We start from the raw sequence: 24,257 nt of genomic DNA on the forward strand, positions 1-24,257 counted from the left end.
GTGCGGCGTCCTGGCCAAGGCAGGCCAGGACAAGCCTTTCTGCGCTTAGAGGCTAGGAGTTGCCCGATGGGATGGCTCCACCAACGTCAGTAGCACTGGATCATGACCTCAAGTCCAATGGCCGGAGCACTCTCCTGGCTCAGACCGGTCCATGGGAGGCGCCGCTTACGTGCTAAAGGGGGACAACCATCATGGAAGGCGACCATGCGCCGATTAGGTGACTTGGCACCGTTGTGAAGGGTCTCCTGTATGCCGGTGATGACAGGCACCTGTGTGCCCTGATGATAGGCAACCGCTTGGGCCGGAACACACCCGTGCGCTAAGGGCAACGGGGTAGCTCACTCAGCTTGGGCAAGGGGCTGGCGAAGTGAAGGGACATGCTTGAGCCAGGCCCGCATGCCAAGCCTCCCTTGAGTATCGGTAGCGCAGTGCCGGTCCAACACTGTCCCCATGAGCAAGTGTGCGCCCATGAGGAACCCTGGTAGCCATGCTAGCCGTTAACCAGGGCCGCCCCGCAAGGGGATGAAGGTCTAGGAGTGCCAAGGTTAGGCACCCAAGGAGGTCGACCACCCCTCCTCAAAGAGTACGTTAAGCTTCTGGTGGTTTGCCTGAAGATGACATCAGTTCTCCCAAAAATCTTACAGGCGAAAATGACGGGCATGTCCCTAACGTAAGCCTGCCAAGCGTAGGCAAGGCTAAGCCTGTGCTGAACCGTAACAGGCTCCCCCACTCAATTCATTGTCGTCCTCGACAATGACTCCTTCCGTGAATGGGCGTTTGAGTCCCGCGCCATCCACTCTTCTGCCAGTTCGGGGCTCGCCTGGCCAACCCGGGTCTTGCCTATATTGGTGTCCATTTATGGGGACGGAACCATTTCACCATGCCGGCCTGCCTGGACTTCACCCCCAGTGTCGAGGTTACTCAAACCGCGCAATGGCTATGCCGTTGACTGTGAAAGAAGGGCCCTCGAAGAAATGTGTGTGGTGCTTCGCGGAGGTCCGCCCCATGTATCATCTTACCTCAAGGCTCAACCGTCTTCATGGTAGCTTTTCTGTGATGCTACCGAACACGTTGATAGGTCTACTCCTCATGTTGGCGATGACACGGGTACCCTTTCACCATGCTGGCCTGCCGACTTCACCTCGCCCTGCGCGGGTTACTCAAACCTAGCCATGGCTTATGCTCTCTGGGCCCTCGAAACTACGCTTCGCCTCGCCGACTCGGGCTACATCTTCACTCCGAGGGGGCCCCACTGCTGCTGCCTCAAGGAGACCTGACCGCTTCGAACGCGAGTGTGACAACTTTTACCCATGAGTTGCCGAACATGCACTCGCCTTAAGATGAGCTTCTGCTGCTGCAAGTGTTCAACCTGAAAACTGAGCATGTCCACCTAAAACTTTGCCGGTGTAGGGCCGCCATGCTCCAACGGCTAGCGTAACCGCATTCCTAACAAGGCCCACGCGTCTGCCCCCGCATGAGGACAACAACCAATGCGTCTGCACCCGCAAGGGAAGCTGTTTTAGGGTCATTGGAATGGGAACGCGAACATTGAATGGCCTCTTGATAGGCCTGATGAACGATCTGCTCGGGAAGTGTACCCACATTCCTATGAAGGCTCACGCGTCTGCCACCGCATGAGGACAACAACCAAAGCGTCTGCAACCGCAAGGGAAGCTGTTTTAGTGTCATTGGAATGGGGACACGAACTATGAAATGGCCTCTTAACAGGCCTGGTTTGAAATCTGCTCGATCCTGGGTGGAGGTGACTAGGGACCGCACCCCACAAAATGCTGCTTGTCGAAATGACCGCTTCAACTGGCTCTGGGCTAATCTGCTGAAAACCAACTGCTGTTGCAATTAGCCAACTTGCTCTGATACCAACTGTCACGGGGGTAGTTCTACAGCGGAAGAAACCCGTGCGGCGTCCTGGCCAAGGCAGGCCAGGACAAGCCTTTCTGCGCTTAGAGGCTAGGAGTTGCCCGATGGGATGGCTCCACCAACGTCAGTAGCACTGGATCATGACCTCAAGTCCAATGGCCGGGGCACTCTCCTGGCTCAGACCGGTCCATGGGAGGCGCCGCTTACGTGCTAAAGGGGGACAACCATCATGGAAGGCGACCATGCGCCGATTAGGTGACTTGGCACCGTTGTGAAGGGTCTCCTGTATGCCGGTGATGACAGGCACCTGTGTGCCCTGATGATAGGCAACCGCTTGGGCCGGAACACACCCGTGCGCTAAGGGCAACGGGGTAGCTCACTCAGCTTGGGCAAGGGGCTGGCGAAGTGAAGGGACATGCTTGAGCCAGGCCCGCATGCCAAGCCTCCCTTGAGTATCGGTAGCGCAGTGCCGGTCCAACACTGTCCCCATGAGCAAGTGTGCGCCCATGAGGAACCCTGGTAGCCATGCTAGCCGTTAACCAGGGCCGCCCCGCAAGGGGATGAAGGTCTAGGAGTGCCAAGGTTAGGCACCCAAGGAGGTCGACCACCCCTCCTCAAAGAGTACGTTAAGCTTCTGGTGGTTTGCCTGAAGATGACATCAGTTCTCCCAAAAATCTTACAGGCGAAAATGACGGACATGTCCCTAACGTAAGCCTGCCAAGCGTAGGCAAGGCTAAGCCTGTGCTGAACCGTAACAACGTGGTGCATGCTTCAAGCATAAAGCTGACAGATAACCCTTCTCCTCAGTTAACGAATTTATTAACTAGAAAAAATTCCCTCTCATCTTCAGACTCTCCAATCTCCAATCAAACTTAAAGAGTAAAACAGTAATTTTCAATTGCGCACTCCGCGACTGGAGCTGGAGGTGGACCAGGTCTTACGTGTTAGGACCAAAGGTCAAGAGACATTGAGTTGGTCTAGTAGTAATGGTTCTTTGTTTTTTTATGGTAAATGAAGTCATCGTGCTGACTTCTGGCCTTCTGCGGTTAGACCAGAAATAATCCCTGCAGACGGCGACATCTCCTTCCCTCAGGTCAAACCGTGTTCACAGCGTTTCAACTGCATTTGCGATCATGCATCGGAAATATCTTCTTGTTATAACGGACTTTGCCCTGACGGAAACTTTAATCGTAGGTTGGAAGGCAGACCATCATTTTTTTTTTTTTTTTTTTTGCAGTAAAGTTAAACCATCAGATTTTTTTAACTCTTCATTTAACTGCAACTTTAGCAAAATCATGGGGGAGATTTTTGTTAAGGTGAGAAATCTTAAGGGAAGGTTTTATATTTTATCCTACTTAAAACATTAATATTATTTTATATAGAGAAATATTTCAGAAAATTAAGCTATAGTCGTGCAAAATTCTGAATTTTACTGTAGATTTGCAAAAATTCAAAATGTCTAATATCTACACCCTATACATCAATGCCCATCCATAAATTAGCATCAATTTCGAGATAACACCTACCCCAATTATACTTTGGGCTTAAGAATTCTGACGATGCTGGGTTAAACCGTCGTTCTCCCAAAATGTTTTCATTAAAATTAAAAATTAATTCCCAAGAAATTCCCTAACAAAGCACTCTCGGTTTTGACCTTTGTTCACTAGCCAGTCCACTGCGTTGTTGCCTTCTCTTTTGGTGTGAGAGTACATTAATCTTCCTGAAAACTGATTCGTGATCCTGCAGCATTCTTCTATTGGCGACGCAGACTTCCATGGTAACTTCGAGCATCCTTGAAGACTCCTAATCACGAGAAGAGAATCGCCTTCAATGATGATACCTGGTTCACCTTCGTCAATCTGTAGCTTGGTTTCTCTTCAAATGCACGCGATTATAATGAACATGGACTCCTGACTCTCTTATAATTTTCTTGCATTCCTCCAGGATAGTATCACTATCACATCTCCACGAGGCAATGATCGAACCTTTGAAAGCTTCAATTGTTGTCTTTGAATCGCCTTCGATGATGACCGGTGACACCCCCAATGATATTGCTAATTTGGGGGGCCTCAAGCTCAACCCTCATTTCTGACACTGCAATGGGAGTCATGCCAATGGGTCCTATCGACACTCTCAAGCTTTACCACTATAATCTCTAGCCATATTATCCATAAGCACATCTATCCTCTACCCTCTTTTGAGGCATCAAAATTGATTCTAATCTGTCGCTTCTAACAGTGAAAGCTTTCTTTTCTACAGTGAAATGGATACATGATTTTTCAGATTGAAATATTTCATGTATAATATCTGTCGCTTCTACAGTGAAAATTTTCTTTTCCACCCTTTCTATTTTGTTTCAATGTAAATGACAAAGAAAACAAAAGTTTTCATTACAAAAGGAACAAAAATATAACTCAAATAATTCAGCCATCCGCCCATTATACATTAAAACAAACAGAGCCTCAAGGCTCCAGGATTCCTTGATAGTAAATTTGATGATTTAAAATTAGGTGTTCAAATGAACTTATGATACCCCTCTAAATAATGGTACAACAGTTTAACTTTGATGATGTTAATAATTTCCAAATCTCAATCCAACCCCAAAAGAAATCTAACTTCTATCGTCTTCCATCTTTTTTTTTTTTTTTATGTTTTGGTTTCCTCTTTCGAGATGTGTCGGGTGGGGAGAAAGATTTGTTTTTCCAATTCTTCTTCCATAGTTAACATTGTGTACGAATAATTAAACAAACAATACTGAAAAACGTCCAATGAAGTCAAACAACATAGCATCACCAAAGTATATTACTTTAAACTAATCCCAAAAATAAAAAATGATCAACGGAAGAAACTGCTAGTAAAATCCACCAGGTGCACCTCCCGTCTCTAATTGTCCAAGGCAAAAGGAAAAATAAGAAAAAAGGGTTACAGTAATTGATAACCCAGTATACTATGACCCATGGATAAATGTAGAAATTAGAAAGCAGATAAGAGGATGGCACTTAATTAATATTAATATCATGGAACGATGGCAATATTGCAACAAGAGGGTCCCCATAACCAACTGCATCTGTAAATTGCACAAAGATGAGACAAGAATTAGCAAGAGATACTTGGGATACATCAATGCAAAAAAGAAAAAGGTTGAAATAGATACCATGGAGGCCAAATTATTGTATTCTTTCTAGGAAGTGTTTCATCATAGTATCTGAAAACACTGGCCAATTCTACCGCTATGGCCATCCAAATAGGTTTGTCTACATGGTTTATATCTCCATGTTGTTTAATAGATTTTACTCATGCCAAGTTTAATTCTCCCATTGCAAGATTTAGTACAAAAGGAGAGGAAAAACCCTGAAATGGTCATAAGAATCCCATATTACAGACCTTTGGTGACAAGGAACAAAATTTGACAATTATGACCATCCATGCAGGTTAATTTTTTGGTGTATATCCTAGTGTGCTGCATATGTTGTATTTATGACTTCTCCTGGAAGAGATCTAAGCCATAAATTTTGACCTCATACAAGGCATTCATGTGTTACTAGAAATCTTACCACCATCATTGTATAAAAATTTGAGTACCTCCCCAGCCACATCCGACTGCTCCAAAAAGGTAAAAGGCATAAGTACAGGAATTATCAAAGGATAAAGAAATTATCCAAGTATATCTGCAATCTTACCATAACTGGAAGCTCACTGCCAAACTGATTCAAATATCCTATTGTCTGCCCTTCTTTGATTACATCACCCTGGATATTTGGATTTCAATTCACAAGTTATTAACACCTAAGATTATATAAGAAGTTGCCATGGTATAGAAAAACTATCACCATCAAAGAAAATAAGTTTAACTAATCCAAGGAATTCATAGAGCAGATTGTTGGAAATTATACAAATTGTGTTGCATGACACATCCAGGGAAGCAGGATCAATCTAGGGGAAATCTCCAAACCATGAATGACTCGTATGGAAGATGCATACTATATATTTTTCATAGACATTTTCAATAGTGCCACATCTGATGAGTCCACTTGATAAGTTCAAAAGAATGTGTTTAATTAACAAGTATTATTTCTTTCTTTTATATTTGTTGGTAGGCAAATGGGTCATACAGCATGGGATAGCCTTCCCCCAACCCTAACCCCCCCCCCCACCCCCCCCCAATTCCTGGTAATTTGGTGAAGGCAGGATTTGTTCCCAAGTCACTGCTATAACCAGCCAGAGACTTTACCAGAAAGCTAACTGTTTCAACACATGTATGGTTAATCAATGGATTTTGACTCTGACAACCCTTGAAATTTGCCAAAAAACCAATTTGGCACCCTAAAGAATTAAAAGGGTCATTTTCGCCCTCAAACTATGATGCAAAGGCCACTTTAAGGCAAAAACAGATGACATTAGAGACGTTGTTGACAGATCCATTAAACAATGAATAAAATAATAAAAGAATGCTTATGTGGCACTGCTCAAGTTTGAAAAGGCCACTTTAATAAAGTTAATTAAGTAAATTACTTCAGGTCTATGATGGTATAAAGTTGATTAAGTAAATTAAATTAATTAAGGGAACTAAGTTTATTAAGTAAATTAAATAAATAAAGCTAATCAATCTAGATAAGTAAATTAAGCCAATTAAGCAAGGTTTTAAAAACTGGCCCAAAAACGGAACTGCTTTGGCCACCGATTTTCAGGTCAGCGGTTCGATCGTCTGGTCCAAATGGATCAGCCAGTGATGTTTTAAAAAATAAAAAATAAAAAGTAAAAATGACCCGAAAACCATTAACCGGGCTGAACCATTTAGTGGTTCAATCATCCAAGCCAACAGTTTGTTGACCAAGTCAACGTTTCTTTTTGGAAAATTCTAGGACATGTATAAAATGGAATAGACACTTGACCGGTTCCTGGGTCGAATGGTTCGACCGCCTAGGTCAACGACGATTCTAAAACCATGTAATTAAGTGAATTAACTAATTGATTAAGTAAATTAAGCCAAATAAATAAAGCAATTAAAGAAATTAAGCTAATTAAAGTATTAAACTAAATAAGTAAATTAAGTCAACTCAGTGAATTAACTATTTGATTAATTCAATTAAGTAAATTAATCTAAGTAAATAGAGTAATTAAATAATCAAACTAATTAAGATAAATAAGTAAATTAAGTAAACAAAACAATTACAAAAAATAAGTTAAGCAAATTAAGTTACTAAGTTAATTAAGTAAATTAAGTGATTGTTAATTTACTATTAGTTAAGCTAATTAAGTTAGTGTTTAAGTAATAATTTACTCTTAATTATTGTTAATTATTTACTATTAAATTAACTGTTGTTATTTTAATGACTCTAATTTGATAAAATCCTTTAAGTAATTAACTTCAAGGTTAATAAAATCTATTTTTTAACTAATAGATTTTCTTTAACATCTAAAGTGACATTTTCAAACTTGAGCAATGCCACATAAGCATTTAGGTCCTGTAAATGGACCAGTTTTAATATGGTTGCACTCATCAGGAAGCACCCTAATATGCTACTATGCAATCTGTAAGTTGTCCTTGCTCTTTGTGATTCTTACTTTATTGCATATGAGTAATCTCTCCATTGGACTGAACTTGGGCGGAGCAAAAAATAAAACAGTTGAGAGGAAAAGGAAATACGACCAAAGATAAGAATAAGCCTTTGTGTTTGTTAAAGATGTACTAGAGTGAGTACTAATCAGACATGATAACCATGAAAAATTGAACATAGGCATTAAGTCACCTCTTTACAAATAGGAGGCTGCTTTTTCCCCTTCACTGTTTTTCCCCGTCGGAATGACCCGACCTAACACAAAAGAACACAGGGGCTATTGAATGACATAATTTTCAAAAGAAAAATGTCTTGATTAATTTCAATAAAAGAGTCCTTAAGTTTTCAAAGACCAGGCCATACCTTTGGAGACGATACTAGAACATAAGAATTTGCTCCAGAAGCTTCCAAGGCTGCTAATTTTGATGACTTTGTGCTAGATTTATTTTTAAATGGACTGGCAGTTTCAGAAGATGATTTTGGTGATGATGATGGTGGGGCAACAGGAGTTGCTTTGACCATCGGTTCACTTGAAAGATGTGGGGGTGTTGGAGAAATAATAGGTGTTGTATGTTTTGTTGTGTCAATATTTCGCTTCAGATGCATCTCAAAGTCTCCAACCTGTCAAAAAGTAAAAATTTTAAAAAAAAAAAATTCTGCATTACATGAGAACAATTGATGGAACTTCATATGTTAAAAGACTAAAAATACAAATAAAAATGTATGTCCAATCTGGAAACAAGAACCAGTGCTTTGCTTTACGTTGCTAAACGAGGAAAGCTGAATTACTTTTATCAATATCCAGACCAGGTTCTACTATAGAAGACATGCCATTAACATGTTCAATTGCACCAATCTACAAACAAGCTTAGTTGGTGGATCTCCTAGGATAGCCAATATATAGTGCTGGATCCCCCTAGAGTGTGTTCCTACATATCCCACACAACTTCCATGCAGTAGTTATTTCATGTGTACAAGTACCTCAGTTTTCTATCCACTTACTAATCTCCTTTTCCATTTATTACCAGTATTTGGAAACATGTCTTTGCTCTATTTGGTGCTAGGCAGACATGCAATAGACACACATGTATATGATGCTTACCATACACAACATGGACACTTTTAGATATTTATAACATAAGCACTTTTAAAATATTTAAATTCCTATAGTTATCCAAAGGCTCCAAAAAAATCCATGAACATTGTGCTACTTTTGAAAGATGGCGTAGTGCTGCTAGAGCATGCCTTGGTTAAATAAATTAACAGGTTCATCTTCTCCCTCTTTTCCCTCTTCTAAATATTATTCTTTACTTTTATCCAAATTATTATTTTTTATTGGAAACGGTAACTTCATTAATGAGATTTTTAAAATAGAGACATCAACCCCTAGTATAGGGTGTTGAACCAATACAAGATGAATACAAAGCTGCCCAAAACATGTCCTCCCTAACTGCCCCCTGTTTTGCTAAAGTATCTGCTAGTCCATTAGCTGATCTTCTTATCCACTTAAAGCAAGCACCCACCTCCTTTGTTAAACTGTATATTTCCCTTATGAGCTGTCTATCTATCCAGGCTCTCAAACATCCTGATTGCAGCCATCCAATTACCAATTTGGAATCCCCTTCTATTTCAATTTGGTGTAGCCCAAACTGTTTGCCGAATCTTACCCCTTGAAGCAAATCCATGACCTCCACTCTCAAAGAGTCTCCCACTCCTATTAGGCCCGAGTATATAGCAAGTATTCTGCCTTCTCCATCTCTGAATACACACCCTATACCTGAAGGACCTGGACTACCCAAATTATTTTTCTGTAATCCAGCCTCGATCTCTTGCCTAGGCACCACATGGCGGCATGACCTATGCAGGTGAAAACTCCAAGGCATTGATTAGTTTCGTATAAATTTTTATAAGTTGGGCTTTAGCTTCTCTAAAATTACATAAGTTGGCAGTTCCCAGTCAACTATTAAAGTAGTCATCACAATCTGATATTTGAACACATTAAACTGAAGCATTTGTTAAGAAACCAAAATATACTTGTGGAATGAGAAGCAAACATTCAAGGAACTGATGTGCAAAATCCTACCTTAAGTTTTAATTCTGCAACATTTGTCTCGTCACAGACTTCGAGGACCAATGCCTGAAATGCATGAAAGAAATAGGATTGTGAGGAAGGGAAAAAGTAAAAATAGATAAACTATGAAGAAAAGGCATTTATTTCTTACATTGAGAATCAAAACCATTGATATCCTCAAATTATTTCATAAAGCTTTCCAGAAAATTCCTAACAGAAAGGTTGGGTAAAATAGAAAAGCAGAGAGAGAGAGAGAGAGAGAGAGCTTGCATCTGAATCCGATCCAAAATTTGATCGGATTTGAAGACCTCATATTCGAATTCAAATCCTAACGAACTTGTATTGGATTCGGATTTAATCCGAATCCATTTTAATTTTTTTAAATTACAAAAAAAATCAAAAGATAATTCTTTTCGACTTTTATATATAATAAATTAATGTAAATACAATAAACTAAATTTATCATATATAAATTCATATGTACTATAATATAGAAAAATATATTTTTATAATTTTCAATATAATAATATAAAATTTATATTAAAATCAATAAATATTATAATATAATCAGATTGGATAGAGACAATTCTGAATCTGATCTGATTATTAATTAGATGCAGATTGCAAAATCCGGCATCCAATCGAATTACATAAACACATCATCCAAATCCGAGATGATCAGATCGGGCCACGGATTTTTGGGTATCATTAACAGGCCTAAAAGAGAGCTATTTAAGAATACCATAACCCCCCCCCCCCCTTTGTGCGTGTATGCATATAAGAACAGGCTAATTAGCAAAGCATCCTCATCAAAACCATATGAAAAGACACAAATATCCTTTACAATAACAGGGATAAAGCAGGATATTGAGACTCGTAAGGGTATAGTTTCTATACCTACCCATAAGATTAGCATTCCTCCTACAAAATGAGTGCGTACATTTGTATATACTTCCCAGCCAATAGAGGCCTAAGACAAGGTGACCCACACTCTCCCTTCTTCTTCACACTTGTTGCTGATGCATTTAGTAGATTGGTCTCAAAAGCAAATGAGCAAGAGATAATTAGGGGTTGGAGACTAGGAAGGAGAAGTGTTCTGGTGACCCACCTTCAGTTTGCAGACAATATTATTATCTTTGGTGAGGGGAGTGATCTAGGAAAGGTGGACAATCTTAAGAATCTAATAAGAGTCTTTGAGATTGCCTCTAATTTGATGATAAACCTTAAAAAAAGTTGAGTTGCTGGAATAAATTTGGAGGATGGGGAGGTAGAGTCCATTGCAGCTCACTTAGGTTGTGCAACCTCATCTTGCCCTTTGACCTACTTAGGACTTCCCTTAGGTGCAAATCCTAAAGAGAGTCGCTTTTGGTCCCCTATTGTGGAGAAATTTGGGAAATAGTTGGCGGCCTAGAAAAAGAATTACATCTCTATAAGGGGTAGAGTGACTTTAATTAGGTTAACACTTGTCAGCCTTCCAACCTACTTCCTTTCATTCTTTAGGATTCCCCCAAGGGAGGCTAAGAAATTGGAAAAGGTAATGAAGGATTTCTTGTGGGAACCAGGAGAAGTGAAGAAAGATCATCTAATCAGATGGGAGATAGTCAATAAAAGTAAGGAAGAAGGAGGTTTGGGGTTAGGAGACATAGTTCAGAAGAATGAAGCTCTATTATGAAAGTGGATATGGAGATGACCTCTGGAGAGGGAGAGATTATGGCATGAGGTGGTGTTAAGCATTCATGGTTGCTTAGAGAATGGTTGGGATGCCGGGATATCTCGTCTGGCTACTCTCAAAACTCCTTGGAAGACTATACATGGTATTCTCCATTGCTTCCTTAGGTTTATCAGGTATGAAGCTTGCTCTAGTACTTCTATTCGGCTCTGGGAGGATGTTTGGGTGGATAGCCAACCCCTCAAGGATCTTTTTCCCTCTCTCTATTCTCTCTCCCTTTACAAAAATGAGCCTATTTCAAAGTTTCTCCCAAGTCCGATACTTCCCTTGTCTTTAAATTGGGACTTTGGTTTTTGTAGGGGATTAAGGGATGCTAATTAATTGGTATTTCTGAGTTGCTTCAGTTACTTGAGTTGGTTTGTTTGGACCCCACTAAATCTGATCAAAGAGTTTGGGCCCCTCTTCCAAAAGAGACCTTTACTTGTGCTTCCTTTCTAAAATCCCTCACTACCAACCCTAACCCCAAAGTGTTCCCAATTAAAGAAGTTTGGATAAGACCAATTCCCCCCACATTTGTTGTTTTTTGCAGGGAAGTATTCCATGGGAAAATCAACACTTTGGAAAACTTGCAAAAGAAGAAACCTTATCGGTGCTTCATGTGTAAGGACCGGAATGAGAACTGTTACCATCTACTGATCTCTTGCTCCTTTGTTACAGCCTTATGGAGTTGGAGCTTTAGATTATTTGGATGTAGGTGGAACCCGCTGTCTGATGTAAGCATGATGTTTAATCATCTACTTTTGGGTGGCGCACAAAAAGAGGTAAAATCATGTAGAAATGTATTAGGACAGCTATATTATGGACTGTTTGGGAGGAAAGGAATGCTAGAACCTTCCTAGAGAATGAAAGAAGTTTTGTTGAAGTGAAGGACTGTATCTTAACTAGAGTAATCCATTGGCTGAAGACATTGGCCCTATTTTCTGAATTCTCCTTCGATGATCTTTGGAGGAATTGGCTAGAAGTGGCTAATACCTCTACTAGGAAGAATAGAAGGGTGGTAGAGTGGAAACCTCCTCTAGAAGGTGTCATTAAATTGAACTTTGATGGGAGCATCCAAGGTAATCCTGGGCCTTCAGGTGTAGGGGGTGTGCTAAGGAATAAGGACAGCAACATTATTTCCTTATTCTTAGGACTGGTGGGAGTTTAAGACTCCACAAGAGCTGAGTTACTAGCTATTGTTCAAGAGATCCAGCTTGCCAACCAACTTGGGGTGGAACATCTTTTAATTGAAGGAGATTCTAGTTGAAAATTACACCTACAGTAATTCAGATAATGCTAGAAAAGAAGAAAAGAGAGAAAGAAGAAGAAAAGAAGTTTCAGCAATAGGTTGTGGAAGAAGAAAAGAAGGGAAGAGAAAAAAGAAGAATTTGAACCTCTCTCTCTAGCCCCCTTTCATCACTTTTATTAATAATTCTAATTCTAAGTACAATTACTTGGATGCCCTTAATGGGGCAGCCAGCACTAAAGAGATAATTAAAGAAAATAAAAGAAGGCCCAATAACTAAGAAACATAACTTTTAAACACTACTTAAAAGAAATAAAGAACACTAGGGCCCATTCGGCCGATTCTCACTACACTCCCCCTCAAGCTGAGCATAGATGTCAATCATGCCCAACTTGCTTACATGATGTTGAAGCTTTGCCTTTGGGACTCCCTTAGTTAGAAAATCTGCTAGTTGCTCTTCTGATGCAATGAAAGGTAGGCACACCTCTCCTGAAGCCACTCTCTCCTGTATAAAGTGTTTGTCTACCTCAATGTGCTTAGTTCTATCATGCTGAACTGGGTTGTGAGCAATGTTAATAGTAGCTTGGTTATCACAATACAACATTAGTGGCTCGTCACATGAAACACCCATCTCATTAAGGAGAGATCTAAGCCATAACAACTCAGAAACACTATGGGCCATAGCTCTATACTTTGCATCAGCTGAAGATCTAGCAACCACTGACTGCTTTTTGCTTCTCTAGGAAACAATATTTCCAGCTACCATAACACAATATCCTGATGTGGATCTCTTGTCATCCACATTTCCTGCCCAATCAGCATTTGTATATGCTTCTACCTCCATGTGTCCATGTTTAGCAAATAATATACCCTTCCCAAGGTTTCCTTAAGGTAGCACAACACCCTTTCTACAACAGCTAGGGGTGGATTCGAGTCGAGCCTAGCCGAATAGCTAGCTATTCGAGCTCGGCTCGCCAAGGTAGTACAAGGCTCGAGCTTTGTTCGAGCTAGAACCTTGAGCTCGAGCTCGATTCGAGTCAAAAGCTCGTAAGCTCGAGCTCGACTTAAGAAAAATGTTTTATAAAAATAAATATATATTTATTTGATATTTAAAAATTAATTATAATAATCAGTTATTATTATATATATAAATAAAAATATTATATTTTACTATATATATATTATTTTCTATAATTTTATATGTATGTATGTATGTAGCTATTTGAGTCAACTCGCAAGCCTTACAAACCGAGCTTCGAGTAGCTCATGGCCACCCCTAGCAACAGCCATATGTGTGTCTCTAGGAGCATGCATGAACTAGTTGATGGCACTCACAACATATGAAATGTCTAGATGAGTCATACATAGATAAAGAAGTTTCCCCAGTAATCTCTGAAATACTCCCCTGTTAGCTAGGGGTGGCCACAAGCCGAGCTTCTTACGAGCTATTCGAGCTCGACTCGTGAAAAGCTCGGCTCGGCTCGGTTTAAACCGAGCTTGAGCCTGATATAAAGGCTTGTTTGCTAATCGAGCCGAGCTCGAACCTAGTGAAGCTTGGCTCGTGAGGCTCGCAAGCCTAGTATAATAAATAATTTTTTTTATTATATACATACATACATATACATATAAATATATAATAAATAATTTTTACTTTATATAATAATATTTTATATATAATATTTATATTTTTTATGTATAAATAATTTTTATAATTCTTATTTTTTTGTATGTAAAATAAAAACATTTTTATATGTATATTTTTTATTTTTTATATGTATAATAATAAATAATTTTTATAATTCTTAATTTTTTGTAGGTAAAATAAAAAAAATGTTTTTATATGTATATTTTTTATTTTTTAGAAAAAAATTGGCTTGCAATCGAACTCGAGCCGAGCCAAGCTCGAACTTGCAAGCTTTGAACTGAGCCGAGCTCAAGCTCAAGTTTCTAGCTCGAATCGAGCTCAAGCCTAACACAGTTTCAACAAGCCGAGCTCGAATAGCCAAGTATCCGGCTTGGCTCAGCTCGAACCCACTCCTACTATCAGTTAAAAGTTCTCCATCATTAGCTGAGAGTTTATGGTTCACATGAATAGGGGTAGAGGCAGGTTTAGCACCAAATTTTCCAATCTCGATAAGAAGGTTTAGCACCAAGTTTTCCAATCTCACTACCATGTAGTTGATTTTCAACCGATCAGTTCTCCATACACACTATGTATGGGCAAAGAAATGAGAAAAAAGTCAAAAGTGAGAACTCACTCTAATACCAAGTTGAAAATTACACCTACAGTAATTCAGACAATGCAAGAAAAGAAGAAAAGAGAGAAAGAAGAAGAAAAGAAGTTTCAGCAATAGGTTTGTGGAAGAAGAAAAGAAGGGAAGAGAGAAAAGAAGAATTCAAACCTCTCTCTCTAGCTCCATTTCATCACTTTTATTAATAATTCTAAGTTTGAGTACAATTAATTGGATGCCCTTAATGGGGTGGCCAGTGCTAAAGAGATAATTAAAAAAAAACAATAGAAGGCCCATAAGGACCATAACTAAGAAACATAACTTTTAAACACTACTTAAAAGAAATAAAGAACACTAGGGCCCATTCGGCCCATTTTCACTACAATTCTCAAGTGGTAGTAGGATGGTTGTCAAACCCGGATACTGCTATTTGGGGCTACAGGGACCTCAAAAAAGTGAAGTGGCTAACCAGCAATATGAGAGTTGATGTTAAATGGGTAAGCAGGTCAGCAAATACTGTGGCTGATTCCTTGGCCATGCAAGGGGTATCCAAGGAAGGTTTTTTGGGGGGGCTAGTTTGTAACTTGTTCTAACAAGTCCAGAAAGCTGTATCTAACCTTTCTGGAGAGGTCGCATCTTGTGCCTCTCCTAGGGATGCTTGTACTCCTTATCTTTGGTGCTTAATAAAATTCATTCATTTATCAAAAAAAAAAAATCCTAGGAATCTAATTATGTTCTAAACAGTAAACTCACCTCAAATCCATTAGGGAAGGTTGTACTCTGCAAACTTCTCTTTTCCAATGGCTCTTGCGATTTGCCATCTAAATAAACTGTTGCATTAGTCTTCAAAGTTTCAGAAAGCATAGTCTACTAAAATTCTAGGGAAAATAATATTTGCATCTAATCTTGGAACATCCTGTCTTCATGAACATGGTAACTAAATGGACAGGAACAGAACCAATATCATTCAAGACTGAACCAACTAATATGCATCTTGAGAAAATTTGATGGAAGAAAACCTCTTCCTCAAGGACAAGAAGGATTACTACCAAATACTATCTAACATGAATGCATAATTGTATTGCACACTAGAAACCAGAGAATCCCTCATATTATACCATTACACTTATAGAGTTAATCAAGTAAATGAACTTTCAGATCAATTTACTGTTTACGGTGAATATTTAATACACTTCCCAATCAATAATTATTTTTACATTCACTCACTTGCACTAGCAAGTGATTACTATTTGGCAGGAATTCAAGATCAGATATTAAATAAAAATCATGAAAAACACCATTCAGTTCAGGGATCCATCCCCATGAAAGTTCAAACTATATTCTCTCTCTAAAGTCAAATGAACTTTTATTTGATCAGTAACAATCAAAATTTTATTAAATAATATGAATAATATGTACAAGTTAAAAGAAGAAATGTAACTTGGCAAACTTCCTACATCCAAGTAAATTTATACAAAGGATCCCCGGGATTCTCCCATCTAAGACCTATTAATCCCTTGCCTAGATAAAGAATCAGCCATGCTGTTTGCAACATTTCTGCTGCCAACTTACTGATTTCCCTCAATACATATATATACGTCCATGTTCCTTGTGTATTATCTCCTTCCTATTCAGCCCAAAATCACTCTGGAGTCTCCCTCTACAATTATGTTTCTGTATTGGTTTGGAAGGTCTTCTCCAATTTCAGTCCATGTAATACTGCTATCAGTTCAGTTCTTGTTGAGCTCCCAAACCCAATTGGCCCCAAATACAAAGCCATCATATAACCATCTGCTTGTCTGAACAGACCCCCTATTCCTGAATTCCCAGGGTTACCAAGGTTGCATCCATCAAAATTCATCTTTGTTCAAGGAAATTCAGGTGGTTTCCAAGGAATCCTTAGTCTAATTCTGGTGGAAGTTGTATGAGCTACCACCGGCTAATTCCTGCCAAGTCAAATGAACTTTTACAAAATGTAGAGATAAGAAGCACTCTACATTTCTAGCAAATGACTCAAGTTAGCTTTCTTTATAAACAAGATAATTAGTTAATTACTTCCATTAAGGTCACTTAAGAAGCTGTACTTTTACCTACTTTCAGGAGAAAAAGAAAAAGATAAAGGATAAAAGGTCATGCTGGAATCCTCCTTATGAAAAGAAAACTAATGCAGACATGGAAGCAAGGAAAGAAACCATAAGTTTCTCTATATATCCAGCACCAAGGGCTTTTTTTTTATTTTTGGGTGATCTGATTTGTTTTTTTTTCTTTTTTTTTTGTCAAATTGAGTTTTTTAATAGTTGCATTCTGATGTGCTAATTTCTTAGAAATGGGATTGTGATCTTAAAGTGTCACAATAGTTTAAAAAATCTTTTTTCCCTTTTTTTAAGAGATACAACTACTAGCACCCAATGAGCCGGTCCCATCCTCAACTAGTCATCATTGTAGCCTAATACAATTGATCCCTATATACCCCTTGCTTGGCGAGAGCATCTGCCAAACCATTTGACCCAACTGAATAGGCCTCTAACTCACTTGCAAGCTTTCCAATTTCTTTCAATATTTGTTTATATAACCATCCCCCTTTACTGTTGCTTTTCAACCAACCCACCACCAACATAGAGTCACCTTCGATCTCCAGCTGCCTTAAATTAAGATGTTTAGCTAGCTTTAGACCAGAACAGCAGAAATTTCAGCTGTAAGGGAGTCTCCTAACCCTATTGGGCCTGAATAGAGAACTACTATTAACCCATTTCCATCCCTAAAAACACCCCCAATGCCTGAGGGCCCTGGATCACCACCACATGAACTTCCATCAAAATTCAAGGAACCCACTGTACTTGGCATATTGGCTTCATGGTAGATGAGGCTGTCACCACTCCCCACCCTCTAACCATGTGATCTTCTAAAAACTTTTGAAAAGTTCCATAGTTTTCACCTAGTGGATTACCTTCAAAGTGATACTTTCAATGGTAACCTCCAAATATTTACTTTGCTCCATGAACAGCTTGGAATTCCTTTCCTCCCAAATCATCCATGAGATAGCAGCTCTTGTGGCTCTCTACATCATTTTACCTCTTCTTTTTGGTTGGTGCATAAACTCAAGGCTGAAAAATCCCACCATATATTGAGGGGGATCCTACCTGCAATCAAAGAGAACAAAAATGCTCCCAAACATGAGAAACAAATAAGCAAGATGTTAGTAAATGGGGAATGATCTCACAACTAGCTTTGCACAAAAGAGAGATGTGGGGTGTGAGACAACTATAGGGCCTTCTTTTCTGGAGCATATCACAAATGTTAATCTTCCTGAGAACCACTTCCCAACAAAAAAACCTTAATTTTAGGGAGCAAAGGTTACACCCACCTAGATTAGTAAATGGGGAATGGTCTCACCACTACCTTAGCACAAAACACAAATGTGGGGCAAGAAACAACCATAGGGCCTTCTTTTCTAGAGCACATCACAAGTGTTAATCGTCCCAAGAGCCACTTCCCAACAAAAAAAGGCCTTAATTTTAGGGGCAACAAGGTTACACCCACCTCTTTCAGAAGGAAAGAAGCCAAAACCGATTATCACACAATAGAATAAGCTAGAGAAGGAAGGTAACCATGTCCAATTATCATACCACAACTGAACCAACTGAACCAACTCCAACATGGAAAGCAAACCATCAATTATTCGAATTCTCCCTCCCTAAGACCCCTTCTGAACTCCAAGTCCCAAACTCCCCAGGAGAAGAGCTCACCTAGAATTTGGCTATCGCTTCCTACTTATAAGAAGAAATGGATTACAGAAAAGGAAATCAAAGCATATTGGGGGAACCCCAGGCCAAAGATCTTCCCAGAACAAAGATTTACTGCCATACCCAATATCATACCTGATAATGGCTTAAGAAGAATGAAATAATGCTATGAACTGATTTCCAAAGAGAAGCAAGCAACACCCTAGGCGGGACCTTTGAGTGCCAACTGTTTCCAATTGAGTTATGAGTGCTCACAATTACCTTGTGCCACAACCTATCCTATTTCAAAGGAAATCTCCACAACCACTTACCCAACAAAGCAATGCTCTTTAGGATTAAATTCCCTAAACCAAGTCCACCTTGATCCCTACTTCTACACACTATCTCCCACTTCACTACGTGGTTATTTTTCAAATCCCCTAGTTCGCATAAAATGTCTCATGATTTTTCAATTTTCCTTACTATCTTAATTGGAATGTGAAAGGTGGAGAGGAAATATATAGGCACATTAGCCATAGTGGACCTGATCAAGGTAATTCTCCCTCCTAGGTAGAATAATTCCTCTTCTACATCACCAGTTTTTTGGAAAATATTTCTGACACAAGTTTCCAAAAATCATCGGCTCTAGGATTACTCCCCAAAGGAAGACCCAAATAAGACAACAACCACTCTTTGTACTCATACCTAAGAGAACAGTCAATTAATCTCACTTCCACCCCAGCCAAATTAATCCCTGTAAAACAACTCTTCCCCAAGTTGATCCTAAAGCTAGACATACACTCAAAATTGTACCATCAGCAAATTGTAGTTGTGTTACCACCTCTTGGTGTCCCAATTTCCACCCTCTAACCAGATTTAGCCTATCTGTCCTACTAATTAGCCTACTCAGCACATCAGCTACCAAAGTGAACAAAAAAAGGGAGATAGGGTATCCCTGTCTTAGCCCTCTCTTAGCTGGATCTTTGGTGTTCCATTAAATGAAAACTGGGAGTACAACCTAAGTGAGGGGTTAGACCTGCCCTCACAACTCCTATATACATAATTCGCATGCCTTCCCTCCTAATTTATAGGATTGCAGTTATTTTGAACTGCATTCATTTGTTTACATCCCCATAGGGTATGTGGAAGTTGCCCAGCACTGTAATATGTGATGTTCTTCTGGTATGTTGCATCACTCTTGGCTAGCCCGTCTGCTAACTCATTGCCCTCCCAATCCCAATGGATGTGTTTTACATTGTAGGTGATGCCACCAAGAACTTCTCATATCCTTTTGATCTGGTTCATGACATGCCATGGTCTGCTGCTTTTGCCCTTCACCTTTTCTTCCTGAATCCTGAGTCATATCCCCTGCGAAATGCATAAATTAGTTTGTTGTTCCAATCCTATAATATGCCCTCTTCCACCTCTACTTCTCAGGTTGTCAAAATGCTGACGCATCAACATTGAGCTTAAACGGCCCTCAGATTGGTCTGCACAACTGCACTGATACAAGCAGTATACATTTTGTTGGGGATTTGATATTTGATATGGGGGATACTCAAGGCTTATTAGAGATTTATTATAATTTTGAAAGTTTAGATTCTAACCATATAACTTTCAGCCTATTTTTCAAAGCTTGTCTGTTTATCTTGAAAGGGTCAAAATTTATGTGATTTTGGTGTCATTAGACAGGTTACATCCAATGAGACCAAGATCTTACAAATCTGACATGCTTAGAAAATTATAGTCATTACACTGATAAGTTCAAGTCTTAATTGAATTTGATCCCTTATGTTTTCTTGGTCTCTCTTGGAGTTGTTTTTGTTTGTTTAGTTTTTGTAATTAGTAGTAGGTTTTTAATGCTACTTTAGCAGTTAAAGTCTATATTTAAGTGTCCATATGGGTTATAGAGAGATTTGTCTTTTTCATCATTAGATATGTTTCTATCTCTGGCAAGATTCCTACTTAAGATTCTTTGTTGAAAATTAAAAGTTGATTTGATAATCTCTATCCATTTATCTCTAAAGTTGTAATCTCTTCTTTCTTCTCTTTCTCCTTTCTATCTTCTTCTATCTGGGATCTCAATCACTTCCGTTTTTCCTTGTATCATCCCTATAGCCTATATTGGATCTGAGTTCTTTCTTACCCACAACATATATCCTAGTGCTTTTCTCCTTCCTGACCTACATTATCCTAGTACACCTGCTCTCTTAATAGGATGCTATCATGACCCCAAGACATAATAAGCAATAATAATGAAGCATTATAGATGCAACCAAGCACATAAAATTCTAGTTCTATTGTCAATATCTAGCATATATAATGCATATGCACTCCAATCTTCTTGCAAGAAATAAACAGTGATAACATTTTTATAATGTGAAGTCCTAAATTCTAAGAACAAGAGAAAATGACCAATAAAGTAAATGACTAGTTCTCCTAGGAATGGCATTATATCACACAATCTTTAGCAATCAAATGAACCAGTAAAATTTTCCGGGTAGTTGATGAATAAAAAAACCAAAGGTTACTGATTTAAGAGTGCACCTAACAGCAGTCCTTGGCAGGAAGAGAAATGAAATCATTGACTGATTGGGAATAGAAACAAAACTCACCAACAGATGTGATTTCTGTTGTACTTTCCGAGGCTTTAAGACATGGTACAAAAGCCCGTTTTTCATTGGCTGAAGTGATCCTTGAACCTAGGGCCAAGCCCTGGGCGAATGATAATTTCTTTGCATTGGCATTGTAAATAGGAACTGCCCCAGGCCTCTCAGATAAGGATTGCAGGTGGGTAATGCTATCAATGGCACCTGGTATTCAGAAGTTACATACAAGGTTCAGTTGAAGATGAATTTGATACATGCTACATACAGATGGCACATAAACATAAATGCATACATATATTATGTGTGTTGGTAGAGAGAGAGAGAGAGAGGTAAGAAGTTTTGCTTTGCAAGTTGGGGGGTCTAAAAGTAGAGATAGACCAAAATGACATGGATGGAAGTAGTAATAAATGATTTTAGGGCTCATAATTTAACAATGGTGAAGGCCCTTGATAGACTGGAACAGTGCAAGATGATTCATGTAACCAACTCTGTATAGTTGGGATAAGGCTTTTTTAGTTGTGTGTGTGTATGTGTGCATATAGCATATTTATGTATGTTATGACCTAAATACATAGCTGGCTCATACAACAGTACCAACACTCATTGAAGAACCTTTCTACCAAGCAAGACAAAAATGCAAGCTTCCTTATAGATCTTTGAAAAAGAAAACATAAATAGGAGAACAGAAGAAATTTACTATTTATACATCACACATTGACTAGAGAACAGAAATAGGATCCATCAATTCCAAAATTTATAGAATGAAAATTTTAGTAAAATATAATAAAATCTGTTTCACCATGTTTACAAGCTGAAAGATCCTCAACTCCAGTGGAAGGTTCATTTTAAACAAGGCACTAAAGAAATCAAGATCAGATCAGCGCTACTCAACATGATTCACCCTTAACCACAACTATTTGGGGCCAGCTACACACAGCCATTGTACTCTATTGCGAGCTATTTTTCTGTCAAAAACATGGAAGATATGGATTTGCATTTCAAAATGCTCCTGAATGTTATGATCCTGAAGACTTGATACCTACTAGAACCGTAGGTGTGAAACATAATGAAGAACTACCACCTAAGGAGAACAATGTTATTTCGATAACCCCGGTTTATAGAACATGTAAAATGTTGGACCTCTGAGTTATTCATTTCAAGGTTCGTTTAGCTCGGGGGGAAAAGGCCGCGCTTCCCGTAAGAGAGTTCACACATGAAGCCTTGCTACACCCCGAAAAGAAATCAATTTTAGGATTTACTCATACATTTTAATATGAAGCAAAATTCTGTTTTATTTTCTTTTCAGCTGGACTTGGCTTTGAAGTTTGAACATCTTCTATGTTACGAATGAGCAGTTGAGTAAGTTCGTCCTCATAATATATATAGGAGCTCGCGAAAAAGAAGGAAACAAAAAAAACCATGTAGATTCGAAGTGTATCAAGTGAGAGGTGACGCAATCATCTCGCGGCATACAGAGAAATCATGAAGAGAGGAGAAATAGAAAAAGCATTTACTTAGAAGTAGAACAACATTCTTCAATATTAATTAGGTTTAGTATAGCTTAGTGCAACGCGCAAGACGATGAGATCAAGTTAGATCCCCACAAATAGATCTAATTTCTACAGCATAAGTGAGGAACGTGGAGTTAAATCAATAAGATAAAAAGGAAATTGGATAGGTGGTAATTTGGAGTTCATTCAATCTGAAGACAAATAAGAAATTGCAGAAATAGTTATATCGAGTGGCCTTTTATGATGCCACCATAAACAGCATGAGAGAGAGAGAGAGATTACCGTGAAATGAGCGGAAAACGGTTACGGACACCATGGAAAAGAGATCGATTTGCTTAGAAGAACAAATGCAACGCGTGAGAGAGATCTACGGATCAAACAATGAGATGGAGTTGGTTGATGGAACAAGAGGAGAAAGATGTGAAGTTGGTAGTGAAGTAAAAGACAGTCGAGCGTGTTGTCTGTCCAGTGTCTACTTGTCTGCCTTCGAAATGTCCGCCCTCTAGGGCTGTTAATGGGTCGGTTCAACCGTTCAATCCGAGAGATCGAACCGAACAATATCATTATATCGGTTCTGAAACTATGATTTTGTCCCGGTTTCTGATTTATCGGTCGAATCTGATTTTTTATTTTGTTTCGAACTGATTATTTATATATATATATATTAAAACTGGTCCTGCCATGTCAGTATAACTCTCCTTTAAATTCCCCTTCCTAATTTTTTATTTTTTTGAATTTTTTTATTTTTTTAATTTTACATAATTACTCATTAAACCAATAAAAAAATCACATATACCTAACTATTTCTAACAACCATAAAGCTTTTCTAATGTTTAAGTAAGTGGCATCACTTTCCCCCACTTACTCCTAAATTGTCTCTAATTCTTATTTATCTTCTAAATTATATCTAACTCCTATTTATCTCTTAAATTATCTCTAATTTAGTAGAGAAATTCTCTCCTAAACTATCTTTAATTCCTATTTATCCTCTCCCCCACTTTTTATCTATATCTATCTAAAGAATGTTTCAATTAAAAAAAATCAGAACTATTTAAATGTTATAACCAAATTATATACTAAATTTAAAATATTTATTCAAAACACAAAAAATTAATAGATTTAATAATACTCTTATTACTAATAATTCAATATTTTTACAAAATCTATCATGAAATTATGTAGTAACAATAAAAATTATAATTTTATGAATTATTCAATTTAAATGTTATTCAAATAATAAGACATTATTTAAATATCTCAATAATTAAAAATCTTAAATAAAAAACATTAAAAATAGCTAAATAATATAACAAAATATTTAATATTACGTAATAACATTAAAATAAATAAAATTCAAATAATGAAAATTTTTAAATATTTTATATATTATTTAAATATTTAAATAACAAAATATTGAACATGACAAAATTTTAAATAGTTAAAATAACGAAATTATGTAATAAATTTAAAAAAAATCTTAAAAGTAGAAAAATAATTATAATAGAATTCATAATATTCATATTAATAGTAATTTAATATTTTACAAAAGTAATAACGAATTATGTAATAATAGTACAATTATAATTATATGGATTATTAAATTCAATAAATAATTAATATTTTAAGAACTTAAATAACAATATTATTTAAATAAGTAAATAATATTGTAAATAACTAATTTTACTTATATCAATTAATAATTATAGAAAATAACTAGGGTAAA

The 24,257-nt window shown here is 38.1% G+C and overlaps 1 protein-coding gene across 4 annotated transcripts; it reads right to left on the reverse strand.

Annotated features, from left to right (window-relative positions):
- Positions 1-4,647: 4,647 nt before the first annotated feature.
- Positions 4,648-23,021, reverse strand: LOC104592964 (biotin/lipoyl attachment domain-containing protein). 4 transcript variants are annotated; one of them, XM_010252544.3, is made up of 9 exons: positions 22,817-23,021; positions 21,030-21,227; positions 15,446-15,522; positions 9,520-9,573; positions 7,800-8,057; positions 7,629-7,691; positions 5,559-5,627; positions 5,433-5,478; positions 4,648-4,945 (listed from the first exon to the last, which is right to left on the reverse strand). In XM_010252544.3, the coding sequence occupies exons 1-9, from the start codon at positions 22,848-22,850 to the stop codon at positions 4,878-4,880; spliced, it is 867 nt and encodes a 288-aa protein (XP_010250846.1). In that variant the 5' UTR covers positions 22,851-23,021; the 3' UTR covers positions 4,648-4,877. The 4 variants fall into 4 exon arrangements, with proteins under 4 accessions (XP_010250846.1, XP_019052513.1, XP_088757629.1 ...); XM_019196968.2 differs by having other exon boundaries at positions 15,446-15,513; positions 22,817-23,016; XM_088901503.1 differs by lacking the exon at positions 5,433-5,478 and having other exon boundaries at positions 22,817-23,019.
- Positions 23,022-24,257: the final 1,236 nt, after the last annotated feature.

Source organism: Nelumbo nucifera, chromosome 3 (assembly GCF_055504915.1).
Source record: "Nelumbo nucifera cultivar China Antique chromosome 3, China Antique-T2T, whole genome shotgun sequence".
In the NCBI taxonomy this organism is placed as follows: domain Eukaryota; kingdom Viridiplantae; phylum Streptophyta; class Magnoliopsida; order Proteales; family Nelumbonaceae; genus Nelumbo; species Nelumbo nucifera.

Excerpts from the sequence above, each read along its gene's own strand:
- LOC104592964 (XM_088901503.1), bottom strand. The coding sequence starts at position 22,850 with ATGGTGTCCGTAACCGTTTTCCGCTCATTTCACG. Across the intron at positions 21,228-22,816 it reads CGTTTTCCGCTCATTTCACG|GTGCCATTGATAGCATTACC; the intron begins GTAATCTCTCTC and ends TCTGAATACCAG. Across the intron at positions 7,692-7,799 it reads TTCTAGTATCGTCTCCAAAG|GTCGGGTCATTCCGACGGGG; the intron begins GTATGGCCTGGT and ends CTTTTGTGTTAG.